General features: G+C 43.8%; 1 protein-coding gene across 1 annotated transcript in view; it reads right to left on the bottom strand.

Annotated features, from left to right (window-relative positions):
• Window positions 1-25787, bottom strand: part of FRMD7 (FERM domain containing 7) — a 47854-nt gene that overhangs the window by 3428 nt on the left and 18639 nt on the right. Inside the window, exons 2-9 of the mRNA XM_027608940.1 lie at window positions 18657-18761; window positions 17816-17858; window positions 14956-15034; window positions 12154-12251; window positions 4776-4890; window positions 4438-4585; window positions 1856-1951; window positions 329-492 (exon numbers count right to left, since the gene is read on the bottom strand). Of these exons, the coding sequence (XP_027464741.1) occupies window positions 329-492; window positions 1856-1951; window positions 4438-4585; window positions 4776-4890; window positions 12154-12251; window positions 14956-15034; window positions 17816-17858; window positions 18657-18761 (848 nt within the window). The remainder of the gene's footprint in view (window positions 1-328; window positions 493-1855; window positions 1952-4437; window positions 4586-4775; window positions 4891-12153; window positions 12252-14955; window positions 15035-17815; window positions 17859-18656; window positions 18762-25787) is intronic.

The following is a 25787-nucleotide window of genomic DNA, read 5'->3' as shown; positions in this document are numbered from 1 at the left end:
ATGTCGTTGAGCTTTCCTTTCCATGGCTTGCACAGAGGTTGTGATATAAGGAAAACAACAGGTTCATTAAATACATCTTCTCAAACAGCATAAGACCCCCCCAATCCTTGCCAATATTCTGATCTAGCCCCTTAACTAGGGTGCTTCCCTCCTCCTGTCTCCCCGTTGGGAAATATGGACCTCATGTGTCACACAGAGAAGGAGCAGTAAAGGGGATCACCCTTTAAGTGATTCTTCATTGCTTCTAGAATTCAACGCCTTCCACTGCCTTCCACGTTATTGAAAAGAAGTTGTGTGTACAGTTGACCTATGTGCAATATTTCATTACCTATAGCGGAAACTGGAACCCTTGCTGCACAGTAGGGCTTTGGGCTTGGATTTGGGCTCTTCAGAAAGTCTGAAGAAAGCATGGTACTCCACACAGGTCTTCCAGAAAGCCTTGCAGGCATCTCGGCTGGCCATGGTGAACTCCAAGGTGTCCTTGCACAACACCTGTGTAAACCAATTTCCATCAAGCCAAACATCCTTCAAGACTATCAAAGAACTTCGAATCCTAGTGCTTTCCAAACTGTTGGTCCAGGGGCCCGTGCAGCTTCTGATTTTCCACTTGGCTCCCTACAGGCTTCACACCTACTAAAACCTAATGATTGGCAACCTTCCGAGGAACAGACAGGGCCACTGCTCAAAAACAGAGCCCTCTCTGAGAAGCCAATCTCACTCTGGAGCCCCCGTACCTCAAACACATTTTTACCCCCTCTTCTCTGCCAGGAACATTTCTATGAAGTTGTAAATTAGGTTAAAATGAACATCAAAGGACATCCTTTCAAGGTGACAAGAAGTTATAAATGACCAACAGGAAACACGGGGAGGAGGCGATTTCCTTACAGATGGTAGGCTTTATAGGATAATTACATGTATAGGCGTCTTTTTAACATACCAGCTAGAAACATTTAGTCCTCCCTATGCTGCCCTGTTCTACAATGCTCTATATTGCTCATTTAGCATATCCTAATCTGCTCTAGGGGAGCTTAGCCTTTCAGACCTAAAGTTCAAGTTTTCCCCATCCCCCCGACCCACTCTATGACCCCCATTTGTGCATGCGTGCATGCAGCCCTGTTTTCTGCTGAGCCCCCCTTCCCTCATTCCTTTCCAGGTTCCCACATGCAGCCCTGGGACACTCCACAAGCTTCACACTGGAGACAGTCTCCTGAACTGCTCAAATAAACACTTTGGTGTAAGGCCACACTACTGCATCCTCTGTAGGTCAAAAAATTAGTTGATACACATTTTTCATTTCCTTTAGAGTCACAAAAGAACATCCTTTCTAGTACCTTTGTCGTACCCTGTACAATGCAGCCTTGACCAATAAGAGCTGCTTTTGCCTAATCTATACCCCCACCCCCACCCCACCTCCGCCACATCCTGCTTTGGCAAATAGTAGGTGTTCAATTATTTGGCATGTACTCGGTGTTCAGTTATTTTTGTTTAAGGAAAGGAGATGAAAATATAAAATGGGGCAGATAACAGCAAATAAACATGTCCATAGTCCTAGATCTGGTCACTTCCGTTTGATTATCAAATCCCTGAAAAAAGAAAATGGTTTTTAAGGAGACTTGCCTTTCATTCCAGCCACCCCGTTTTCCCACTAGTTTATTCATTCTGAACTGCCAATAGGATTTCTTGGTGTTTTGCCTTGAGTAAAAATATGACTAACGCTCTGGTTTATTTATGTAGAGGTAAAAGAGAGAGTACATCACCCTTCAGCTTTCACCACTCACATTCAGACCATTTGCTGAAACAACCAAGAAATCCCAAGTGAACAGAAAGTGAAAGAATTTATTAGAAAGCTACTTACCAAGATGTTGGCATGAAGTTTGATGAGAAAATGCTTTCTCTTAAAACTCAACTTGCGGATTTTAGCCCAGTTGAAAGTATTGATCTTTGTATTTCCCTGTAATGACAGGCATGGCAGATTTCAAGGTGAATGTCAGCACACGCTGGTTTGGAAGACAATGAGAACCCGTTAGAAAACGCACCTCATGCATGGGACCATCCTACCTCTTGCACAGACTGATTCTGTCCTACTAGGTAGAAGCTGTGGCCAAAGAAGGCATTCGAGGGAGACATAAGGCTGCTCCGAAGTGCAAGCAAGAAGGGGTATGCCTGGGGAAGGTTTCCAGCCAGGATAGGGAGATCATGGGAGGAAGGGATGACTGCCACCCCATTTACACAAACACCTTCCATGGCTCCTCACTGCGTGTGTCATCAAGTCTAAACACGTTTGGCTGGGGTGTCCTGCCTCAGCTGTATTGAGCATCCAGCCTTCTATCCCACTGATCCTTAAAAAACACCCTTCCATCCAACCCTGTACCTTCCTTCCCAGAGGGCTCCTCATTCTCCTTACCCAGAACTGCCTTCTCCCTAGTCAAGCTGTCTTGCCAGTCTGGTAGCATCCCCTCTAAAATATTGTTATATATACTTATACCTATATATAGGTACATGTTGTATATAGTTATATTTATCCATTTGTTGGTTGGTCGGTTGCTTGATATTTGTTTGCTGACGTGGTCCAAAAATCAAAGGTATACAAAAAATATATACATCGAGAAGTCTCGCTCCCACCACCATCACTCCTGTATCTGTCCCTCTGTACCCATCTATCCATTCTCTATGGGTAACCACATTTATTAGTTTCTTATGTATACTTGTCGTGCAACTTCAGGTCGATAGGAAAGATTAGCTTTTGATTACTGACTGATATTGATCACTATTTCTCTGGTCTCTCCAAATAAATTGTGAGTATCTTAATGACCGGAGCCATAGGTCAGGCTTAATGTTAGTTTGTTGACTGTGCCATCCTTTATCCTTCTTGGGGCCTTTGTCTGTGTGCCCTTTGTCTGGAATCCCCTCCCTCACCTGCCAACCCTATCTCTTTGATCTGGACAACTTCCTCAGGTCTTGGCTTAAATTTTTTTAAGTTTATTCATTTACTTATTTTTAGTCATCTCTACCCCGATCGTGGGGTTCAAACTCATGACCCCGAGATCAAGAGAGTCGCAAGCTCTTCCAACTGAGCCAGCCAAGGCACCCCCTTAGCTTAAATGTTAAACCCCTTTCACATGTGTTACCTTAGCACCCCATACTTCTTCGAGCACAAAAACATAGCATTTGTTTAAAATTACTTGTCTCATTGTCTGTCTTTCCCCTGTTAGAAGGCAAGGTCCATGGGGCACCTGGGTGGCTCAGCCAGTTGAGTGTCCGACTCTTGATTTCGGCTCAGGTCATGATCTCAGGGTGCTGGGATCGAGCCCCGTGTTGGGCTCTGCACTCAGCAGAGAGTCTGCTTGAGGATCTCTCTTCCTCTTTCTGTCCTTCTGCCCCTCCCCCTGCTCGTGTTCTCTCTCTCTCTCTCTCTCTCTCTCTCTCAAATAAATAAATAAATAAATAGATCTTTTAAAAAAAAAAGACTTTGTAGAATACAAGGTCCACGAAGTCAGGATCCCTCCTGTTTACCTCTGCAGCTCTAATATCTGGCACAGGGGGCTATACAGTAACTATACTGACGGAAGGATGAATGAATGAATAGTTGCTGCCCGACTCTGTAAATATACTCAAACCCATTGAATTGAAGAGTTAAACCAGATGAATTGTATAGTATGCAAATTATATCTCAATAAAGCCGGTTTTGTTTGAAGAATGCAATACCGAACACATACAGAGTACTCAGTACACAAGTATTCTTTGACTGGATTTGGGGTGGGACAAAATAGACTGGCTACATCATTCCACACTGTCCACAGAAGTACTCCCACCGGAAGAGCTCACAACTAACCCGACGGCCTTGCTCCCCTCCGCTTCCCCATTTTCTCCCACGCAGTAGGACCGATGGGGGGAAGTTAGAGTGGAATGGGTAAAATTCCTTCCTGGGGGAACAGCTATGCCTGTGGCCCACTGGGTCTTTTGCCCACCCGTGTACTCTCGTGCTGCAAAGTTTACAACCTGAAACATGAGAAGGCCAAGATTCTTCTAGCTGAGTCTGCACCTGACCCGTCGGTGACTTGCTTTGGTGCTCTAATTTGGTCCCCGTGGGTTGTTTCTAGTAGATTTGGACAAGGTGAGTGCACTTGGTGTCACAGCCGAAGCTTTTAGATGCCAAAATCCATATTCGTATTTAGGGTCTACAAGTTCCAATGGGCCTCTTGACTTTCTCTCTCCACCATGCTGGCCCGATCAAATGTGTGAGCTCCTCAGAGTCAAAACAGTCCGTCAGAGACCACAAAGGGAAGCAAAGCACATCGAGGGGAGATATTCACAAATATCCCCCCCCTTTCTGGCTGGTGGTGAGACTGAGGGGCGAGGTCACCTCAGGAACGGACACCCACGTTGGAACCAAGGTAACACCCAAAGCTGCAGGCCTTTAAAGGAAAGAGTTGTTACCCGTAACACCAGTACTCCCATGTGAGCGACAGCCAGGTGGATCTGCATGCCTTCGCCGTCACTGGCGGGGTGAGGCCTGATGCCGTACATATCCAGCTTCCTTGCTATATCCAGTAGCAGAATGTCAGCTTCAGCTGGGCTCCTGCCCCTGCAAAGGGAAAGAATTTATGAGCCTAATAAATGCAGCAAGAAAGACACCTCCGCCCTAAGGGCTCCGTGAGGAGCTCAGTGTATTCTTGAGCCCGAAGCTTCTCTGACTTAAGGATTTGCTTTTAAGAGTCTGTCCCCAGCTTTTGTGTTCCCTGCTGGTGGAAGCTGGTGCTGGCTGAAGTACTCACACGTGCTTCTGATGAAAGTGCATGATCTTGCTCTCTAAACAGTCTTGGTTTGGTAAATAGCGGGTTTCTGCCAGATGTTTCTTATCTGTTTCTTCATGAAAGTCTCCCAGTTCTGCTGCATGACAGAGAAATGACATTTTTCACATTAGCATTGAGGAGTTTAGGAATGGAGCACTCAGCAGACCCTCTGGCCTCCCGCAAACAGCCCTTTCTTTGCAGCCAATGTGGCCCTAGGCTCCCCCATGCCATGCCTTATATGTACTTATATTTTAGGATATGGGGGGGCAGGGAACTGAGTCTTTTTCAAATCAGAAGCAGTGCATTGCTCTGAAGTCTCAGTATAGTAAATCACAGGCACCGTGTATGTCTTACAGGCTCCGGGATCACAGATGACTATTTCATTAGTTCCTTCTTCCACACTCTGTTTCTGATCTTTTTCTTCTCACCAGTCCCTGTTATGGGTTGAACTGGGTATCCCTCCCCCCCCCCCACTGCCCACCTCAAATTCATGTGGAAGTCTTAAACCCCATACCTCAGAATGTGACTGTATTTAGAGATAGGGCCTATAAAGAAGGGATTAAGTTAAAATGAGTCGGTAGGGTGGGCCCTAATCCAATCTGACTAGTGTCCTTATAAGAAGAGGAAATTTACCCCTGCAGAGAGACACCGGGAACACAGGTGCACAGGGCAAAGGGCAGGTGAGGATGCATCCAGAGGGCAACAATCTGCAAGCCAAGCAGAGAGGCCCCAGAAGAAACCAAAGCTGCCGACACTTCAGGCTTGGATTTCTAGCCTCCAGAACTGTGAGAAAATACATTTCGGCCCTTTAAGCCCCCTGGTCTCTGGTATTTTGTTATAGCAACCCTAGCAAACTCATATGGGCCCTTAATCTCACTCCACCCTGACTGTATATTATCAGAAAAGGAGACTATAAAAGCCAAGTACTGCGCAAGCCAGCCACAGCCATTCATCACTCTGTACGAAACGAGTAAAACCCCAGCTATCTGGAATCCCCAGTAAATGAATCATTCTGGAAATCATTCTGGCTTTTCCAAATCACTGGCTGCTTATCCCTGATCATAATCTACTCTTTTCTAGATGTCTCTAGTTTATTGTTATAAACATCTGGCATCGCACAATGCCTATAGAGGTGATTGGGGTATACAGGAATATCTGCCCCTACAGTTAATGGCTTCAAAATGTTTCGATTCTTGAACTATTGTGTCTTCTTTATAATTTTTATGCCTTTTCCCTCTCTGTCAGATTGATATGAATCATTTCCTGGTTACTGACTTCCCCCGAAAAGGTCTCCACACTTGGTTGTAATTATGACTTCTAACTGAGAACCTAGATATCCAAAACTATTAGCATTTTATGAATTCTAAGAGTAAATACATTCTCCGTGAAATCCTGTAACTAAAATACATGGACATGGGACACTGATTTTGAGCGCTGGAAACTTACTTCCTCTTTTCTCTTGATTTTTTCTTACATTTTAGACAGATGACATGCTCATGACAGATGAGGTATGTAATGTATATTTTTTAGAAGTCACATTATTAAAAAAATAAAAGCCACATTATAATGAAAATCCTCATATAACAAGCTTTTTTTAAAAAGGCCAAATCAATGGTTTTTTAATTTATTTTTTGCCAAAATTGATAAACATACACATCTCATTAAAACACAGTCAGGCCCATATGATTTCACTGATTAATTCTATCAAATATTCAAAGAAGGTATGAAGACCAATTCTTCACAAACTCTTCCAGAAAATAGAAGAAGACATATTTACCAATTCATTCTATGAGGCCAGTATTACTCTGATACCCAAACCAGACAAAGTCATCACAAGGAAACTACAGATCAATGTACCTCATGAATACAGAGGCAAAAATCCTCAACAAAATACTAGTAAACTGAATCCAGAAACATAAAAAAAAAAAAGGATTATACATCATGACCTAGTGGGATTTATCCCAGGATTGCAATATCAGTTCAACTTGTGAAGATTAATTAATGTGATATACTATGTCAGTAGAATAAGGGACAACAAAATACATTATCATTTCAAAATGATGCAGAAAAGCTTTGGAAAACATCCAACACCATTTCATGATTAAAAAAAAAAAAAAAAACCATGCAGGGACACCTGGGTGGCTCAGTCAGTTAAGCGTCTGACTTTTGATTTCAGCTCAGGTCATGATTTCAGGGTCATGAGGTCGAGCCCCGCATCCAGCTCCACACGGGGCATGGAGCCTGTTTAAGATTCTCTTTCTCTCTGCCCCTCACCCAGCCCCTGCTCTCTCTCTCTTTCAAAAAAAAAAATACAATAATAAAAAAGTTTTTAAAATCCAAGAAACAAGGAATAGAAGGGAACTTCTTCAACCTGATAAAGTTTATCTATGAAAAACCTACAGCTAACATCATAATCATACTAAATGGTGAGAAACGGAATGCTTTCTCCTATGACCAGAAACAAGACAAGGACGTCTGTTCTTGCCTCTTCTATCCACCATTGTACTGGTGGTTCTAGCCGGTGCAATTAATCAACAAGAAAAAATATCAATAATTTGCACTGAAAAGGAAGAGATAAAACTGTCTTTACTTGTAGTCAACCTGGTCGTGTGTGTGGAAAATCCTGGGGAATCCACACAAAACTCCTAGAATATAGGAGTTCATCAAGGTAGCAAAATAGAAGATCAATATACAAAAAGTACTTGCATTTGCATACACTAGCAGTGAGCAATCCAAAAATGAAACTAAGAAAGTTCCATTTACAATAGCATCTAAAAAAATAAAATGCTCAGGAATAAATTTAACAAAAAGAAGTATAAGGCTTGTATACTGATGATTACAAAACATTGCTGAGAAAATTTTTTAATCTCTATATAAATGGAGAGACATTTGGGGATCATGTATTATAAGATTCAATATTGTTAAGCTGGTAATTTTGCCAAAATTGATCTATAAAGTCAATGCAATTCCCACCACTTTTAAAAATATAAATTGATAGATGATCTTAAAACTTATGTGGAAATGCATTGGATGCAAAATAGCCAAAACAATTTAGAAAAAGAAGAATGAAGTTGGAAGATATACACTTTCCTATTTCAAAACTTAATACAAAGCTACAATAAATAAGACAGTGTAATAATGACATAAGGACATATAGATCAATGGAACATAGTTAAGAATCCAGAAATAAACCCTTACATTAATGGTCAATTGGTTTTTTTATAAAGACACCAAGACAATTCAATGGGGGAAATGATAGTCTTTTCAACAAATGGGGAAAATGGACAACCACATGAAAAAAAAAAATGAAGTCGGATCCCTACTTCACAACATACACCATACAAGCAGACAAAAAAAAAAAAAAAAAAAACTCAAAATGTCGTATATCTAAATCTAAGAGGCAAACCTACAAAGGCTCTGGAAGAAAACAGGAGAAAATCTTTGTGCCCTTAGGTTAGGCAGAGTTCTTAGGTACACCAAAAGCACGATCCACTAAAACATATTGAGAAAGGGGAATTCTGCCAAAATTAAAAACTGTTCCACTCCAAAAGCCAGGATTAAGAAACGGAAAGTCAGGCCACCAAGCTGGAGGAAAAATTTTCAAATTACATATCTCATAAATGATTTTTAATCAGAATATATAAAAATCTGGCTGGTTTAGTTGGAAGAGCATGTGACTCTTGATCTCAGGGTCGTGAGTTTGAGCCCCACGTAGAGACCACTTTAAAAAATAAATGAATAAAATTTTAAAAAGGATATATAAAAATCTCTTAAAATTCAGTAAGAAGACAATCCATTTTAAAATGGGCAAAAGATCTGAAAGGCATTTTGCCAACAAAAACATGGGGACTGTTAATAAACAGATGAGAAGGTGCTCCATATCATTACTCACTAGGAGAATGTGAATTATAATTGCAATAGGATATCTCTTCATATCCACTAGAATGGCCACAACCAAAAAAAAAAAAATAGATAATACCAACTATTGGTGAAGATGTGGAGAGATTGGAAATGTGATACGTTTCTGGTTTTATTGTTACAATTTGGAAAACAGTTTGGCAGTTTCTTAACATTTTCAACATAAATTTACCTGAAGATGAGGCAATTACCGTCTTAGGAATCTATTCAAGAGATAATGAGAATGTGTCCAAACAAAGACTTGTACATGAATGTTCATAACATTATTCCTATTAGCTAAGCTGGAAACAATCCAAATGTCCACAGTCAAGTATAGAGATGAACAATATGGGGCATGTCCATAAAATAGAATACTACTCAGCAAAAGAAAGGAAGAAACCACTGCGATTCATGCTAGAACATGCATGAATTTCAAAAATCTTATGCTGAGTGAAACAAAGCCACATAGATGCAAAAGACCACATATTTTATCATTCTGACTGAAATGTCTAGAAAGGGCAAAATCTATAGAAACAGAAAGTAAATTAGTGGTTACTGGGGCTGAGTGCGGGAACAGGGAGTCACTGCAGATGGGCACGAGAGGTCTCTCGGTGTGATGGGAATGTTCTAAAACTGGATTGTGGTAATGGTTGTGCAATTTTGTAAATTTACTAAAAACTGTTGAGTTGTAGTCTTTAAAAGGGTGAATTTTATGATAAGTAAATTATACCTCAACAGAGCTGTTTTTGCTCCCTCGCGCACGCGCGCTCTCTCTCTCCCAATAAATAAAATCTTAAAAAAATAAGACACACGCACACACACATCAACCCTACTACTTATTAAGCGCAAGACCCTGACCCTATGTTGACCCTAGGAAAACACAAGAATGCATAAGACTGCTGGTTTTTCACTCCATGCAAGACTATGACAATCTAGGAGGAGACCTACAAAACACAAATGAGTAAATATCAGCAGTCAAAGAAGACAGCAAATGTTCTGAGCATCTTCACTGTTACCAGTGGCCCAGAGTACCATCACCTCTTTCTACTGCAGTGGCCTCTTCTCTGGTCTCCCCACTTCCCCCATTCCCTCGGAAGGTTTTCACCCTGGCAGCAACATGTTCCCATTAAAACCTAATTCAGATCATCTCATTCCTCTGCTTAACATGCATCAGTGGTTTCCCATCTCATGTGGAGTAATGTTCTAGGTCGTTAATAGGCTTCTAAGGCCCTCCACAATGACTCTCCCCCACCCCCCAGCTCCACCAGCCACAGAGCCTGCTTAAATGTTTCTTGAACACTCCTGGCACACTCCCACCTCAGGCCCTTTGCACAGGATGTTCTCTCTGCCTGGAACAACCTTCCAGCCGATTTCTGCAAGGCTTGCCCCTCTCACCTCCTCCAAGTCTTTGTTCACGTGTCATGTTCACAATGAAGCCTACCCTGACTACCTTATTGAAAAAGTCAGTACCCACCCCCAGGATTCCCCATCTTCCTTCCATATGTGATTTTCTCTGATGCACTTACCACTTTCTAACATACATGACATATTTCCTTATTTCGGTTATTGTCTGATTGTCCTCCACTGCCAAAATATGAGCTCCATGAGAGCAAGGCTTTGTGTCTGTTCACTTCACTGCCGTGTTCCCCGCACCTATAACAGTACCTGCCATGTGGTAGGTGCTCAATAAGTTTTTGTTGAATGAATGACAAAGAAGTTACTAAGAGTGTTCATAAAAAGGATGTGTAAGAGAGACTTAGGCAGATGAGGTCAGCATGTGGAGATTCTTGAGTGCCTAGGACATAAATATCGGACGAATGAATAAATGAGCAAACGAATGAGCCGCCTGCGGATGTTCTGCACACTGCCTTAGCATCCAGTGACATGCACTGTGAGGAGTGGGACTCATTGAAACTTTAGATTTTTCCCTATGGAAAGAACTTGTATTGACAAAATATCCTCTAGAAAAACTGAAGCCCTCTGTGCTATGCCTCAAATGGCCACTAGGGAATGCCCAAATCCATAATGCTCAGCTATTAAAAATGAAATTGGGCTCCCCAACAGCCACAAGAGGCTGTTGGGGAGCCCAAGTCATTAACAGGCTGATAATGAAAAAGGATAAGTCTCCCAACATTGTTTTGTCTATCCGCCTTACCCCGTGCCTCCCACGGGCCAAGCATTCAAAGCCCATCAGTGTGACACGTAGTTTTCTGCCACCTCTCCTAAACAGACCCTATGCTTGAGCTGTACCTGAGCTGCGTCTCTGCCCATCACATGTGCCCCTTTAAGGTCCAGCACAAAAGCCACCTCCTCCAGAAGCCTTTCCTGATTACCATTGCTCCCACTGTCCACTGCATTCCTGATATCCTGGGGCTATTGTCACCTGTCCCAGGCAGGCATCCCTCGGTAAACACTGATTTAGATACTGTCTATCTATCCAAGCACTTCATTCTGGTGTTCCCAGTGAAATCAGAAGGCTACCAGCTCTGGCCTGTCAGGAAGGTCAGGGACAGAGGTCAACGCCAAACTCGTGAAACAAGCCAAAAAATGACATTATGATCCTGCAAAAGTGGTAAAGAACAGCCTATTCTTGGAAGGCCTCTCTAGGAGAGATAGAGTCCACCAGCCATAGGAGACGAAATACTATCTCCAGCTGCTTCGACCCCGGCCTTAGGGGTGCAGGAGAAGCCTGGCCTGCCCAGCTTCACCCCCTCCCAAGCTGGCCCCCACCGTTCCCCGGGTCTCCTTGTCCCTGCCTTCATTATTCAGCCCTAGTCCAACTACTTGGCTGCCAGCAAATGGGGAACGCTAATAGACGCCTGGGGCCTTTTTCCCTTTTAGCGTCTTTCACCTGCTGTCCTCTGTGCTTTGTTCTCCAGACTCATGATAAAGAGCAACGCAAAAATCCCATCAAACATGACAATGTGCTGCAGAAAGCACATACCAGAAATGCATCCTGGGGCAAGCAGAGAGAGTGGAGCTTGCCTGGCAAAATCCATGCCGGGACAGATTAGTCCAACCCAGCTCCAGGACAGCAAGCCCCAGGCCGGGGGTGGGGGGGGGGTTGGAGGGGGGTGGGGGGGTGGGGGGGTGGAGGAAGTTACACCATGATAGCAAGAAAATCGGCATTTACTTTTAATCTATGCAACCACTCTGTGAGAAGGTACTCTTCTTGTCACTATCCTAAAGACTAGGCACCTGAGGCACAGACAGGTGAGGGGACTTCACCCAAGCCTGTAACAGCTAGAACATAGCAGGGACTGGATTTGGAATCCAAAGCTGAGTGACGATAATGTCCAGCCTCTTTCTACTGGCCCATGCGGATTCCGTACACCTTTTGCAGGCTTTCTCTCCTCCAAAAGTCCTAACACAGGATGGGCACAGGAGGGGGGTGGGGTGCTCCGCTCCTTTGCTCGGTTCTCTATCTGCCTGACAGGTCCCAAAGCCGACGTTTGCTACTTACATTGTAGGATGTGAGATACCATCAACGCTGTGCAGTTCTCACTGCATGGAAGCCTTCCTAGAGCCAAATCCTTCTTTATTTGAAGAGTAAAAAGATACCTGAAAAGAAGTTGGGGAAAAATCTCTTGAGAAAGAAACAGGAACAAGAGAGAATCATTTCCTTTCTCCCAGATCCAAGATGTTTCAAGAAAGAAACGGCACCCCCAGACAGTGAGATGTCTTTTTGGGATTGTGACTAATGCATAGGCTTTGCTTCAGCCCCAAACCAGCCCCAGACCACAGCTCGGCTGCGGCAGCATTTTGGCAGGCCTCACAGCCATTAGGAATCACCCCGGCTAAATCCTCCTGCCAACTTGAGGGAGTTGGCCAATCATCCTCTTGTGGCTTCTGCCACGTAGCAAAGCCACATACATACCCAGCCGGAGAGAAAGGGAGATTCAGCAAGACCAAGCCCGCTCGGGCCGCTGTTTACCAAATGCTCTCAAGCACTCCCTATCAAAAAACTTAGGTTGGTGGGGCAGGAACAATCACCCTCATTTTACAATTATAGAAAGGCAGAGCTACGTGATTTTGGCAAGGTCATTTTGCCCGAAGATAGTGAAACTGTGGCCAGATGTCAGGTCACGCACTGAACTGAGGCCTTCTCCTATCCAAAAGATTGTGTTGCAGAAATCAGGGACGTGAGGCCATGTTTCACCCGAACCACCTTCTCCATATCACCAGAGCCCGGCCCAGCTCTTGGCACAGAGCAGGCAGGAAATTCCTATGTTCTGAATGGAGTGAAGCCACACTGCCCTTTTGCCCACGGAAGGTTCGTCAGGGACCCAGAAAGTGCAGGTAGGTATCAGAGCTTTGCCAAAGCGATTGCATTTGCCCCACACTTTTAAGCCCTTATCAGAAGAGAATCAACTTTTGAAAAGATGTGTAAAAAGAAGATTCTATCATTGACTGCTTTCTTCCGTGGTCCAAAATTGGTTCCAATATTTTATTTTATACACTCAAACGTTCATGGAGTATCTACTGTGGGCATTTCCCAATATAAGATGTGCCTTTCTAAATAACGTTTTATCTGGACTTTTTTAATTTAAATCAATTAAGCCTTGAAGGCAATGTAGTAAATCAAAATTAATTGCAGGTGATAGATAAAAATCTAGATTAGAAAAAACAGGTAAAATTAGTAGGTGATTATTCAATTTATAAATGCACACTTCATTATAAACCTTCAAATTATGAGCTCCCCTAACGGGCTAGAAATGACTCAATTAGAAAATTTATATTTGCATACCACTCTCAGAAACTCATGGATTGGTCCCAAACAAGGCATCCTTGTGAAGTCAACTATGGTTAAGTATCTTCAACGGAGGAAAAAATAAAGGAAGTCTAAACTTTGCCATTGCCTGCTTTTAAATATAGATGTAAATGAGAATAATAGGCCCCGAGTGCTAAAGGGAAAGAGAATCTCATTTTGCTCCTAGCAAGCAAGAAAGGAAACTTCTTGTCATTTGACACGTTCCTTGCTATTAAGAGGGCAGCTGCCTGCTACAAATACCAAATCCTCGCTCTGAACAGCTGATGAATCATTTATCATCGCATTGATTTTCTCATTCTCTTTTTTTTGGCGGCGGGGGGAGAAAGTTTATCTCCATTAAAATTGGTCATAATGTGAGACTCAACTGAAATGGGTTAGCGAGTGCAAACCGATAGATACCAAGATATCGGGTTATCTGGGAAAGTGGCCTACAACTCACAAACGTGGAGAGAGGGGGCGAGCCAGTGACAGACTTGTGAAAAGTGACGTCTGCGGAGCCCCTTCAGCAAACAAGGCCCCCTGTACAAAAGGGGCAAAGAAGAACTGGACTTGTTATGATGGGGAAGGCCCGGCCAAGTCACTCTAGCTCCCGGGACCGTTTCCTCCTCTGTAGACCAGGAGGGCTGGGCTAGATGATCGCCTATATCCCTTGTAGGGTAAGATTCTAGAGTCTAGCAAGCACATTCAGGTTTGGAGGAGTGTTAGGTTGACAATGCATTTTTGGAGAAGTAGGTTTACGTTTTGATTTTGAAGGGCGTTGTATATAAGTATAAATATACTTTTTAAAAAATGCTTTATACTGGAGACTTTTTAACTTTTTTATTTTTATGAGTGTAAAATATTTTACCTATCTAAAATTATGAATAATGTATAATTATAAATGGTTGTTAAAATTATATAAAATTATGAATAATTTATAATTATTAAAGAATTATAATAAAATTATCAATGATTTATATTATACATGATAAATAATTTATTTAAATCATTCTTTAGACTTTTTATTTTTTTACTTTTTAAATTTTTTATAAGTAGACGTCATCATCACTCTCTACCTATGGGATGCACACACACACACACACACACACACACACACACACACACAAACACACGCGCGCGCCCGGTTTTCAATATCCACAGAAATTAGCTGGTATCACATTTGTGCCATCAAGCAGCCCTCTGGTTAGAACACAGATGCGATGAAGGCAAGCGCTCTTACTGTGGTAGCAATTAATGGCAGAACCCCCACGCGGGCACCCAGGCTGGCTGCCCTGCTAGATGCCACCCTTCCTTCTCCCTGAGGTCCCCACCCTTTGGAAGATTAACACTTTGGGGACCAGCCAGGCCCATCTTCTCTCCAGCTCCTCACCATCTCCCGGAGAGTGACTGAGAGCCAAGCTTTCCAAAGAAGGCAAGAAGCCCATTCTCTGATAAATGGAGAGTAATGATTCTTAAGTAATACCATGCAGCAGACACACAGGGAAGTTACCCTACCTTGTAAGCTCTTCTCGAAGATGTCCCGGGTCCACTGGGAAAAATTTCACCATAAATTTGAAAACAACCTCCTTAGGATCTTAAAACACAATATCTCCATAAGTTTTATTTTAATGTCCATCACAACAGTTCCAGGTCTTTCCACACACACACACACACACACACACACACACACACTTCCCCCTGTCCTCTCTCCCCCTCTCCCCATCACTCCCTCCCTCAGACTTTTCTTTTAAATTTCAATTTTTCACATTTCTAAGATGGTGCTATCTCTGGATTGTGTCTTTATGTGGATAGCAATAGGGAAAGTTCTCCTGCCCCCGTCTACCCTCTCTCCCTCTGAGTTTCTTTTTGTAAAGCTGTGCCTCTTTCTGGGCCCTACTGGGTCCTCTAAGAGGTGTCCCATTTAAAAAATAGATACCACTTGCCACTTGGGATTCTGCATTCCTGGCTGAGAGAAGGGCCCAGCTTTAGAAGCAGGTGATTATCATCTGGCATCAAGCATCTCAGAAGGGGAACTAGAAGTGGATGGACTGCTGCTGCTTTGTTGCTTAAAATCTGCTTTAAGAAAACACATCTACTTGCCTTCACTCCTATTCGCATTTGAAAAGAAGAAAAGAAACTCTTTGCATCAAAAAGCAAACGCATCCGTGCACCATTAGCAGCATGCGTTCAGCAAATATTTGTCAAGTGCCTATTCTAGGCCAAGCATTGTCCTAGGCGAGTACCGGGAATGGAAGGGCAAGCCCTCATAGCCGGGTAGAAGAGGCAGCCCCGTAGACGGCTGCGAGCACTGAGTACCGAGCACCGAGTACCCGGCAAGCCCGAGAGGGAGGACAGAGGGCTCCGGTTAGATCGGAACTGTAGATAAACAACGATAACGCAAGGACATCCTTACACGGAGAAAATCTTTCTTTCTTAATCTGAAATTCCGGTTTAGGTGGATATCTTTTCTTTTCTCGGAGAGCCCTACGCCTGAAGGGAGTTGGCCACAGTCAGGAGAGGTAGGAATACGAAGGGGTCAGTGGCAGCGGGCCGGCTAGACAGGCAGGGGCGCTTGGCGGAGCGGGCTTACGAGTTCGGACTCCATTCTAAGGGCAACAAGGAGCCGCGGAAGCACGTGACGCCGGAGCGTGAGGTGGTCACCTTTGTATTTTCAGTAGCTCCCCTCGGAAGTAAGGTAGAGTACGGATTGGGGGAATCAGGGAGGAAGCCGTGGGACTAATGTGACAGACGATTAAAATGCGGTGGGAGGGGGCGCCTGGGTGGCTCAGTCGGTTAGGCGTCTGCCTTCCGCTCAGGTCGTGATCCCGGGGTCTTGGGATCGAGCCCCGCATCGGGCTCCCTGCTCGGCGGGGAGCCTGCCTCTCCCTCTCCCTCCGCTGCTCCACCCTGCTTGTGCTCTCTCTGTCTCTCTCAAATAAATAAAGTCTTTAAAAAATAATAATAATAAATAAAATGCGGTGGGAGCAGACAGAACCAACACGGAGAGGGCAGGTAGAGCGAAGAGACACCCTAGGACGGCGTTTCTCAAAGTGTGACCGAACTCCCCCTGCATTCAGAAACACCTGTGGAATTTGTTTAACATGCAGGTTGCCTGCCCCCAAACCCGGGAATGAGGCCCGGGAATCTGCATTTGAACAAGTGATCCTAACACACACTGCAATTTCAGAACCGCCACACTAGGTGCTGAAATACGGGGTGGGGGTGGGGGAGATTTCGTACATAGCAGGCACTCGAATGTGAACTGAAACAAATGGACAAAGTCTGTGGCATGATAAAACTAAAACATCTTCAGGCAGAAGGTGAATGGCATTGAAGATTGACCTTATAAGTAACAAGGTCAGGTTGCCTAAGATGGGCCAGCTGGGCACTTAGAGTATTTTAAGTTAAGGAGCTCAGTGGGTTAAGTGTCTGTCTTTGGCTCAGGTCCTGTTCTTGGCGTACTGGGATGGAGCCCCTAGTCCGGCTCCCTGCTCAGTGGGAAATCTGCTTGCCCCTTCTGCTTTGCTCCCCTCTACTTCTCATTCTCTCTCTCTCTCTCTCTCAAATAAATAAAATCTTTTTTAAAAAGATTGTTTTGAATTAAAAGCAATCAAAACCCAGTCAATTCAGGAAATGCTCTTTACCTCCCCCTCAACTGGTTAAACTTAGATTGGAAAGGAGAGCCTGTACCAGGAAGAGAGCTATCACCTTAGATAACTACATTCTAATATGAACTAGGTGTGGTAGACAGGGAGGGACCTCCCGAGGCCTGTTTGATCAAAGTCCTCTATGTCCCATTGTTTCTGAGTGGGTCCCAGCCAACATTTGTTTACCAAACATTTACTTTTTCTTCTTCCTGTGAATTGCTTTCTTTCCTTTTGAAGTGCCAGACCCCTACCCCCTTCTTTGTTCAGGATGATACACTGGCCTCACTTTGTCTGACTGTCTTGGTAATTTCCATGTCTGTGTGGCCTCCCCATACGTACGAGATTAAATTTGAATTTCCCCTGTTCATCTGTCTCGTGTCAATTTGATTCTTAGTCCTGCTAGAAGGACCTTGAAGGGCAGAGGAAATTCTTCCTTCCCCGGGGGACATCAAGGATGCTCCAAGGCTTGAGCCAATCCCCAGAGAGCTGTCACTACCCGAGTTCTTCCAATCTACCCAAAGATCCAGCAGCATGATTTTTTTTTCATCTTGGGCAAAATTAAAATGATTTTTTTAATTGCTACACTCACTGACCCTGTGAAGGATTAAAATAATGCCCCAAAGCCCTTTTTCTCCCCTTATATTTGGTGAGGAATAGCGCGGTGTCGCTGAAATGTTTTCAAGTTGTAACTGGGAATTAGATCCCTTCAGTTGATTTCCCATACTTACTTTTTACTTGCTTTGTGATGGGCTTCAGCAGTTCCAACCAGACCTGTGATAACATTAATGAAAAAAATGGGTAGGACATGGCATTTGAGTGCGGCTTTTTTTTTTTTTTTTTTGGTAACAGATAAAAGTCAACACAAAATAAACAAATACCAAGACTATTTAGACCCCCTTCTAAAGATAGATAGAAACAGCAGTGTCAAAGAGATGACGTACCTACACCACACTCAATCAACCCCCTTGTATTTTTCCAGTGACAGTGAACGTTGTTGATCTATAAACTCTTTGCTGTTGACATTTGAATCACTGCTCCCCTGCCTAAGTAGGGTGACAAAGGTGTCACATCCAAGGCTCATTAGTTACTACAAAGACTAATGAAGGCATTTGGCTCTGCATTTGAATCCTACAGCCCCCAAATGCCACCTTAATAGATCTAATGAGCCTTTCTGGGAAGGTGCCAGATAACAGATATGCCAATGCAGGACACAGAGAATGTTGGGAGCTGAGAGAGGGGGAAAAAAGAGCCCCCCGAATCCTCATTGGTGAGGTTAGGAGTCTTCATTGTGGAGGCTAAGGTCCAGCGTCTGGGAAATCAGAACGGATAAAGCAGAGGTTGCTGTTCTCGGGGTGACAGAAGAGGAGCAGAGGGGAGAAGAGTTTGTTCGGTAAACTGAGGTGATTTTAGATAGGCAAGGAGGGAAACTTGTTATTAAATCCAGGCATCTTGCAAGGGTTTGAACGCGTTTTCCTTTCTCAGTCAGGTTTGAGCCCTACGTCCCCAGCCACAAACTGCATTTTAGAGGTAATTGTAGACACAAAGAACCCTATAATGAAACCAACTTACATTATTTCCAGAATGGCTACAGAATTCTAATCCGAAATACTCCTTTTCAGCAAGATTTAGGTGGCTGCAACTCAGGTTAAACAGCGCCTTCCCGGATGACTTTTGCTAAACAAAACAGAGAGAGCACAGCAGTTTGCATTCCTAACCTGATACTGTCAGGCAGTGCGGAAGGAAGGGTAGGAGCCCCCTCCAACTCTCTGCAAACACTGTTTCTTGTAAGCACCGTTTAGACGTCCTGCATCCTCTCAGAGGATGATGTTTTACAGATAAATACATGCATCTACCTGTAGATTGTTTTAGGCGCCCCCCCCCCTAGAAAAGCCTCAGACTCATGACAAACCCTCTTGGAAAAAGAGAGCCTTGCACTCAACTAGGGCAAGATTTGCAAATCTACCCTTTCAATGGAATTCTTTAATCAATTCATCCCACAGGCAATTTGAATGATTTCCCCCAAACTGACAGACAGTTTAATCAAGATGCAAATCTGACCTGCTTAAAACCCCTTCTGTGGCTCCCCTCAGGATAAAGTCTATACTCTGGCTCAGGAGGCTGGGCCCTCTCTGCTTCGCGTGGCCGCGCCTGCCCCTCCATCCTCTTCTCTCGCCCCTGCTCCTCGCTGGCATTTTCCTTCCTAATAATCGCAGCCTGCTCTGCCCCACACCTGTCAAGTGGTTTCACACCTCGTGCTTCTGCTCCTGTCATTCCTTCTCCACCTTTCTTTGGCTTGGCTCACTCCTCCTCAGCTCGGATGCCGTCTTCCCTGGAGAGCTTGCCCTGATCCCGATCAGCGACAGGTTGAGTCAAGGGCAACCTCTGTTCTCCCAAGCACCCTCGCTTACCCCACACGCGGCACTCTTAACCCAGGTGTCTGTCTTCCCCATTCGACTGAGTCCCTTCATAGCAGGGACCTCGCGTCATTTTTCTTGTGACTCACCATGGCTAACTCAGAGCCTGGCACCTACTAGGGACTCTTGAATGTCTGTCGCCCTGACATCACACTGGCCCACTGAGTCACATGAGTTCCTTGAGTAGACTTCACTTTGCATCCTTGCCCACCAAATCTCCCACCAATTCATTCACATAAGACCACACATCATTCCCCGCCCCCCCAAAGCCCACGGACACGGTGAGCACAAAACAGCCCCTTTCCTAGGCTTGAGCTTTGAAGCTTTCTCTTGGAAAATCTCTTTTCGAGCAGAGCGCAGCTGGGGCTGATCTCCAGCCGCCAGCGTGGCTGAACCCAAGGGTAGCTGTTGCAGGGAGGACTGTGATGGGAAAATTGGGCCCTGGCGGGTAGGCACAGAGACAGGCCGCTGAGAACCCCTAGTTAAAGCCAAGTCACGCGGCGCCCATGGTGCTGCTCAGGAAGCCGAGCGAGGGGAAATGGAGTTGGAAATCACCGACCCATAGAATTTACAGCAACCTTGAGAGGTCAGAGAGTCCAGCCACCCTCCTCCCGCCCTCTACCCTCTCCTTCAAGGCAGTGCCACGGCCGCTGAGTGTGGGGGGGGGGGGCACATCTGGGATTTAATAGCTTCCAGGAAGGCGGCCTACCCCACCCCCTTCCCCCAGCGACCCCAAATCCTCCCCTCTCCCCTGGACCTCGCTCCACTTGGTTACACCGTCCAAAGCTCCACCGACTCGAGATGCATGTGGGTTAACCAGGGTCCTGTTTTAAAATGCAAATAAGCCGCCAGGGGTGACACCTCATGCATCCCCAGCACCTGGAGAGAGCCAAGTGGGAGAGGGGGTTGGATTTTATGTGCGAGGTCACATTGGAGCTGTGGTCCTGAAGAAGGGGGTCAGCCCACATAGAGTTGGGGGTGTGCGCAAGGGCATGAAGGGCATTGGGGGTCAGTGGAGGAGGGGGCGTCTGTGAGGGAGGAGGGAAGAGGGAGTTTTTGCCTATGTGGCAACCTTGCCTAGGGCAAGTGCTGACACAGACCATTCCAGACAGATGAAATCGTTCCTATTTTTAAAGTCCTCCAGACAAGGAGCTGCCACGGGATTTTTATTATGAGAAAAAAAAAAAAAAAGAAAAGAAGAAGAAGAAGAATTTCTAAAGAGAGATACGACAGCAATACTTTTTCCGACACCAAAGAAACATTTCAGTCATGAGGACCAAATTCCGTCATAGGCTTTCAGTTTCTTTGCAAACAATTTAAGAAACTCAGGATTTTCCTTTCTCCTCATTTTTGGATTTTTTTTTTTTCCATCGGAGTACTTAATCCTCCCCATCAAGGCTGCCACATTCCATGTGTTTGTATATTTAAAGGTTTCTGCTGTCCCAAAGAATATATAGCTATTCTTGTAAGGATTCCAATCAAGGCTTCCTTTTTGCTCCCTTCTGTAAGAGCCCATACCATGTTTATAAGAATAATCTCCTGATTCTTCTATCCTGGCACATGTTGCCAACTGGCTCTTAAAGCCTTTGGCATTTATGCATTTGGAGGTCAGTCGCTCACGTGGCTGGGGCTCTCCACCCCCACCTCGGGAGAGGCATTTCCCTTCAGCCCTCCAGAATGTACGTCGAAACTGGCCAGCCTTGTGGAACGTGTTGCATAATAGGCAAGGTCTTGGTTCTGTCTCAGCGTGCAGGCTTTAATGTTTTTTAACCATTATAATCCAATCCTGTGATTTTTAGGTTGCGATTATTTTTCTCATAATAACTCCTTACATACAACTTTTCTGGACTTTTTTTTTTTCCCCTTTCTGGACTTTTGATCCTCTTTTCCATCGCAAGGTCTTGTTTAAGCTGACACTGTCAACATTCTAATCAAGCTCTTTAGTGGATCTAAATTCTTTACTACCAGTGCTCCCACTCAAGGAATTGGAACCACAATCCTGAATCTTGTTTTACCTTCTCCCTTGGATTACAGTAGAACAGCGTCCGCCTTAAAAAAAATACACACATACACACACAGTTGACCCTCAAGCAACACGGGTTTGAACTACAGGGGTACACTTATATGTGGATTTGTTTTGATAAATATAGTATAGTACTGCAGTATCTCACTACAAATGTGTTGTCTCTTTCTTATGATTTTCTTAATAACATTTTCTTTTCTCTGGCTTTATTGTAAGAATACAGTGTAGAATACACAGAACATACAAAATATGTATTAAGCGATTGTGTTATTGGTAAGACTTCCAGTCAACAGTAGACTAATAGTGGTTAAATTGGGGAGGAGTCAAAAGTTATACATGGATTTTCGACCATGTGAGGGGTCAGCACCCTTAACTCTTGTGTTGTTCAAGTATTATATATATATATATATAATTTAGAACTTTTTAGGACTTCCATTTATAATCTCCAATTTACAAACTCTGTTTCAATCATAACATTGATTTCTGGGGGCTCCAAACCCCTCTTCTCATGGGAACAACAAATATTCAAGGTGGTTACCTGTACAAAACAATCTACCACAGCCTTTACTCAGCTAGAGCTGTCATAGAACAATTTGTTAAATCAAGCCCGAATTGTAATCCTGCTCCACCCACTTACTAACTGGATGAATCAGGGAAAATCTTTTAGCTCACGGATTGACCTGCTTTTTCCAAGCACCTGAAAACAGAGACCATGTGTTTGAATACCTGGCAGTATGTACAGTGCCCGATAAAGAGTGGACATTCAATAAATGTTTGCTGAATAAATAGATGGATGGAGCCAAACAATTAACTTGATTCCTGTGCATTAGTAAGACAGTTCTCTCAGGAGGAAGAACAAATTAGTCATTGTGTGACTTAGGGCCAATTACTGACTCTTTCTGAGGCTCAGTTTACTCATCTGTAAAATGGAGATAATAGTAGTAGTATCTCATAGAGTTGTGAGAATTAAAGAAGATAATTCACATCAAAGCCTTCAGTACAAGGCCTGGCACATCATAGGACTTAAGCAATGCACACGTATAGATAAATGCAAGAAGAGTCTGGAAAGATACACAGCAAATGTTAATAGCATTCTCCCCGGAGGATAGATTTAAAGGGGAATTTTAACTTTTTACTTTGTGAATAGCTGGATATGTTTTTAATGAGCAAGGACAGTAGAAACTCTCTTAACCAAATTCCACTCAATCATGCACAGAGAATGCTTTACATTCCCTCTTAATTAATTTATTTTTAAGCTTTTATTTTTAAGTAATCTCTACACCCAACGTGGGGCTCGAACCCACGATCCTGAGATCAAGAGTCCCACGCTCCCCCGACTGAGCCAGCCAGGCGCCCTACATTCTCTCTTTAAAGTACTGGCAGGGGCCTATGTCATGATGAAAGCCCATGACCACTAGGCTACTCTAATGGTTGTGTACTTCTACACCCATCAACTGAGTTCCACGCTCAATAATAATTATTTTCTTGAAAATATTTTTGATAATTCTACTTGTTACTATAATCACACAATTAAAATTGTAAGTACACCAAAGAATCATGAACACTAGAAGCAAGGACTGTTTCTATGAAAACTAAGTTCATCACTTAGCAAAACCTCAGTAGGGGGGAATCCCCAAAACTGTGCCGTCAAATTAGCTTTGGATATGACAGCAGTAAAATACGGGGGGAGAAAACTCCGGAAGGATTCTGTACTCAAATTGCTTTGCAAGCACCCACATTCTTTCTCCACGTTAAGTAAGCAAATACTGGAAATCAAAGAGGGTGCATTATGGGTGTGGTTTATGGAAGAAAGACAAAAGAAATCAGACAGAAGTCCTTACTCAAAAAAGCTTTGACCCTATAGTAAAAGACTGGCAAATGACTAACAATGTATATGTTTTATGTCAAAATTAGAAGTTTAAGGGGCACCTAACTGGCTCCATTGGTAGAGCGTGCGACTCTTAATCTCAGGGTTGTGGGTTCGAGCCCCACATTGGGTGTAGTGATGACAAAAAAAAATAGAAGTTTAAGATGTCTATGTGTGTGTACTTATTATGATTTTCTGCTTTAACAAATTTTATGGATTAACTGACCAACAACCACCTTTGACCACATTAGATAAAGGAGATTCTAATGTATTTACATCTTGACTGTGTATTTTAAAAAAATATAGACTGTCATTAAGGTTTCGGAAAAGGATGAACTGGAACCAAATACAGCATACTATTAACAATAGCATAATCGATTATTTTCACTTTTTCCTTAGAGTTGTTATATTTTTCAGAGACATGCCATAGGCACTATAAAAGCTAAAAGCATAGTGCCAAACAAAAAGTCTTATATATGCTTTTCCTGTTTCCAGTGCTGATTCCCACACTGAAAATATTTCTCATGTTCCCCGCAGGAAACTGTTCTTGAAGTCACAGGTGGTTTTCACTCGTTCTCCTGACTTTATGGCTATGTCTTATTTTTATCCCAAAATATGACTGGATTAGCCCCGGCTGCCATCACAAAACGCCATAGACTGGGTGGCTTAAACAACATGTAGTTCTCATGTAGTTCTGAGGAGTGGAAGTTTGAGATCAGAGTACCAGCATGGTCAGGTTCTGTGAGGCCTCCTCCCGGCCTGCAGATGGCGGCCTTCTTGCTGTGTCCTCACCTAGCGGAAGGGGAGCTCTCTCCTCTTCCTCCTCTTCTTCTTCTTCTTCTTCTTCTTCTTCGGCCACCAGACCTATTGGATCGGAGTCCTACCCTTATGATCCTATTTAACCTTAATTACTTCCTAAAAACCCTATCTCCAAACACGACCACAGTAGTCCCATTGGGGATTAGAGGCTCAACAGACAAATTTGGCTGGGACGCAATTCTGTCCACAGCATTTACCCAGTTGGATGGCACACTTTAGTCACCCTAGCTGCCCTTTATGACTTTGGCTCTTTCCAAACATTAAATCCACTCTCAAATAATGAAGATTTATGAGGCATTTTGGAAAGAATGTGCCTGGTTACAGAAGGCCAAAACAAAGTTCCAAGACCGTGCCGAGTACCTGCAATAAACATGAGGAGGTGGCTAAGAATGCGGGCCCTGGAGTGGGACACAACCGGCTGTAGGTCTGCGCTCTACCTGCTAGAGGGATGATCTTGGACAGGCTATTTCATCTCTCTGAATTTCAATTTCCTTAATTGTAAAATAGGATTGTCAGAAGCCAAACACAAAAGGCCATATGTTCTCTGATTCCATTTATAAGAAGTGTCCAGGGGCACCTGGGTGGCTCAGTCATTGAGCGTCTGCCTTCGGCTCAGGTCATGGTCCCGGGATCCTGGGATCGAGCCCCGCATCGGGCTCCCTGCTTGGCGGGGGGCCTGCTTGTCCCTCTCCCACTCCCCCTGCTTGTGTTCCCTCTCTCACTGTCTCTCTCTCTGTCAAATAAATAAATAAAATCTTAAAAAAAAAAAAAAAAGAAGTGTCCAGAACAGGCAAATCCATAGAGACTGGGGGGGGCTTCTTTTGGGAAGAATGGAAATATTCCGGAATTAGATAGTTGTGATGTTTGCACAACACAGTGAGTATACTAAAAACCACCGAATTGTACAATTTAAAAGGATGAATCTTATGGTATGTGAATCTCACCTCAATTTTTAAAAACTCATAGAGAGCATCCAATGAGAATATTGATGTCGAGGGCTTTACACAGTGTCAGGGCCATAGGAAGAGCTCAAAAAGAAGTGTTGACTGTAGGATGACCATCGTCCAAACTGGCACATTTTTGAGGCTTGACAGGGGTACTAGTAATTATTATATTGTCACAACAGGTGTAAACCGGGACCGTCCTGGACGAACCCTGATGTATGGTCATCTAGCTGTTAGCATCCGGATCACCCAAGGGGTCTGTTTGGATGAGGGCAACATTCACTTGATTATTCAAGATCTGGAATATTAAGGATCACACACATAAGTGTAAGTGTCCCCTCATAGAAACCAGTGTGTGTAGATCAGTCCTTCATTGGCAAGTGAATGAGTTGCCTTTGGGGCGTGTTAACACTCTGACCACTTTTTCATAGGTCACACTCCACATTTAACAGCCACACACACACAAAAACAGGAAAACGCCTTCATCAGTCTTAGCCTTCTCCTTAATAAACCGTTTAAAAGCTCATCCCTCACCTCCCCTTTAGCATGTTTTTCTCCATTCTTTATTCTCTTTACCCAATTCTTTTTGTTTTTCTATTGTAATCCACCCCCACCCCTTCCCCCGGCCCAAAC

The sequence above is a fragment of the Zalophus californianus genome, chromosome X (genome assembly GCF_009762305.2).
Source record: "Zalophus californianus isolate mZalCal1 chromosome X, mZalCal1.pri.v2, whole genome shotgun sequence".
NCBI classification, from domain to species: Eukaryota; Metazoa; Chordata; class Mammalia; order Carnivora; family Otariidae; genus Zalophus; species Zalophus californianus.
This window is presented reverse-complemented; position numbering and strand designations above follow the sequence as displayed.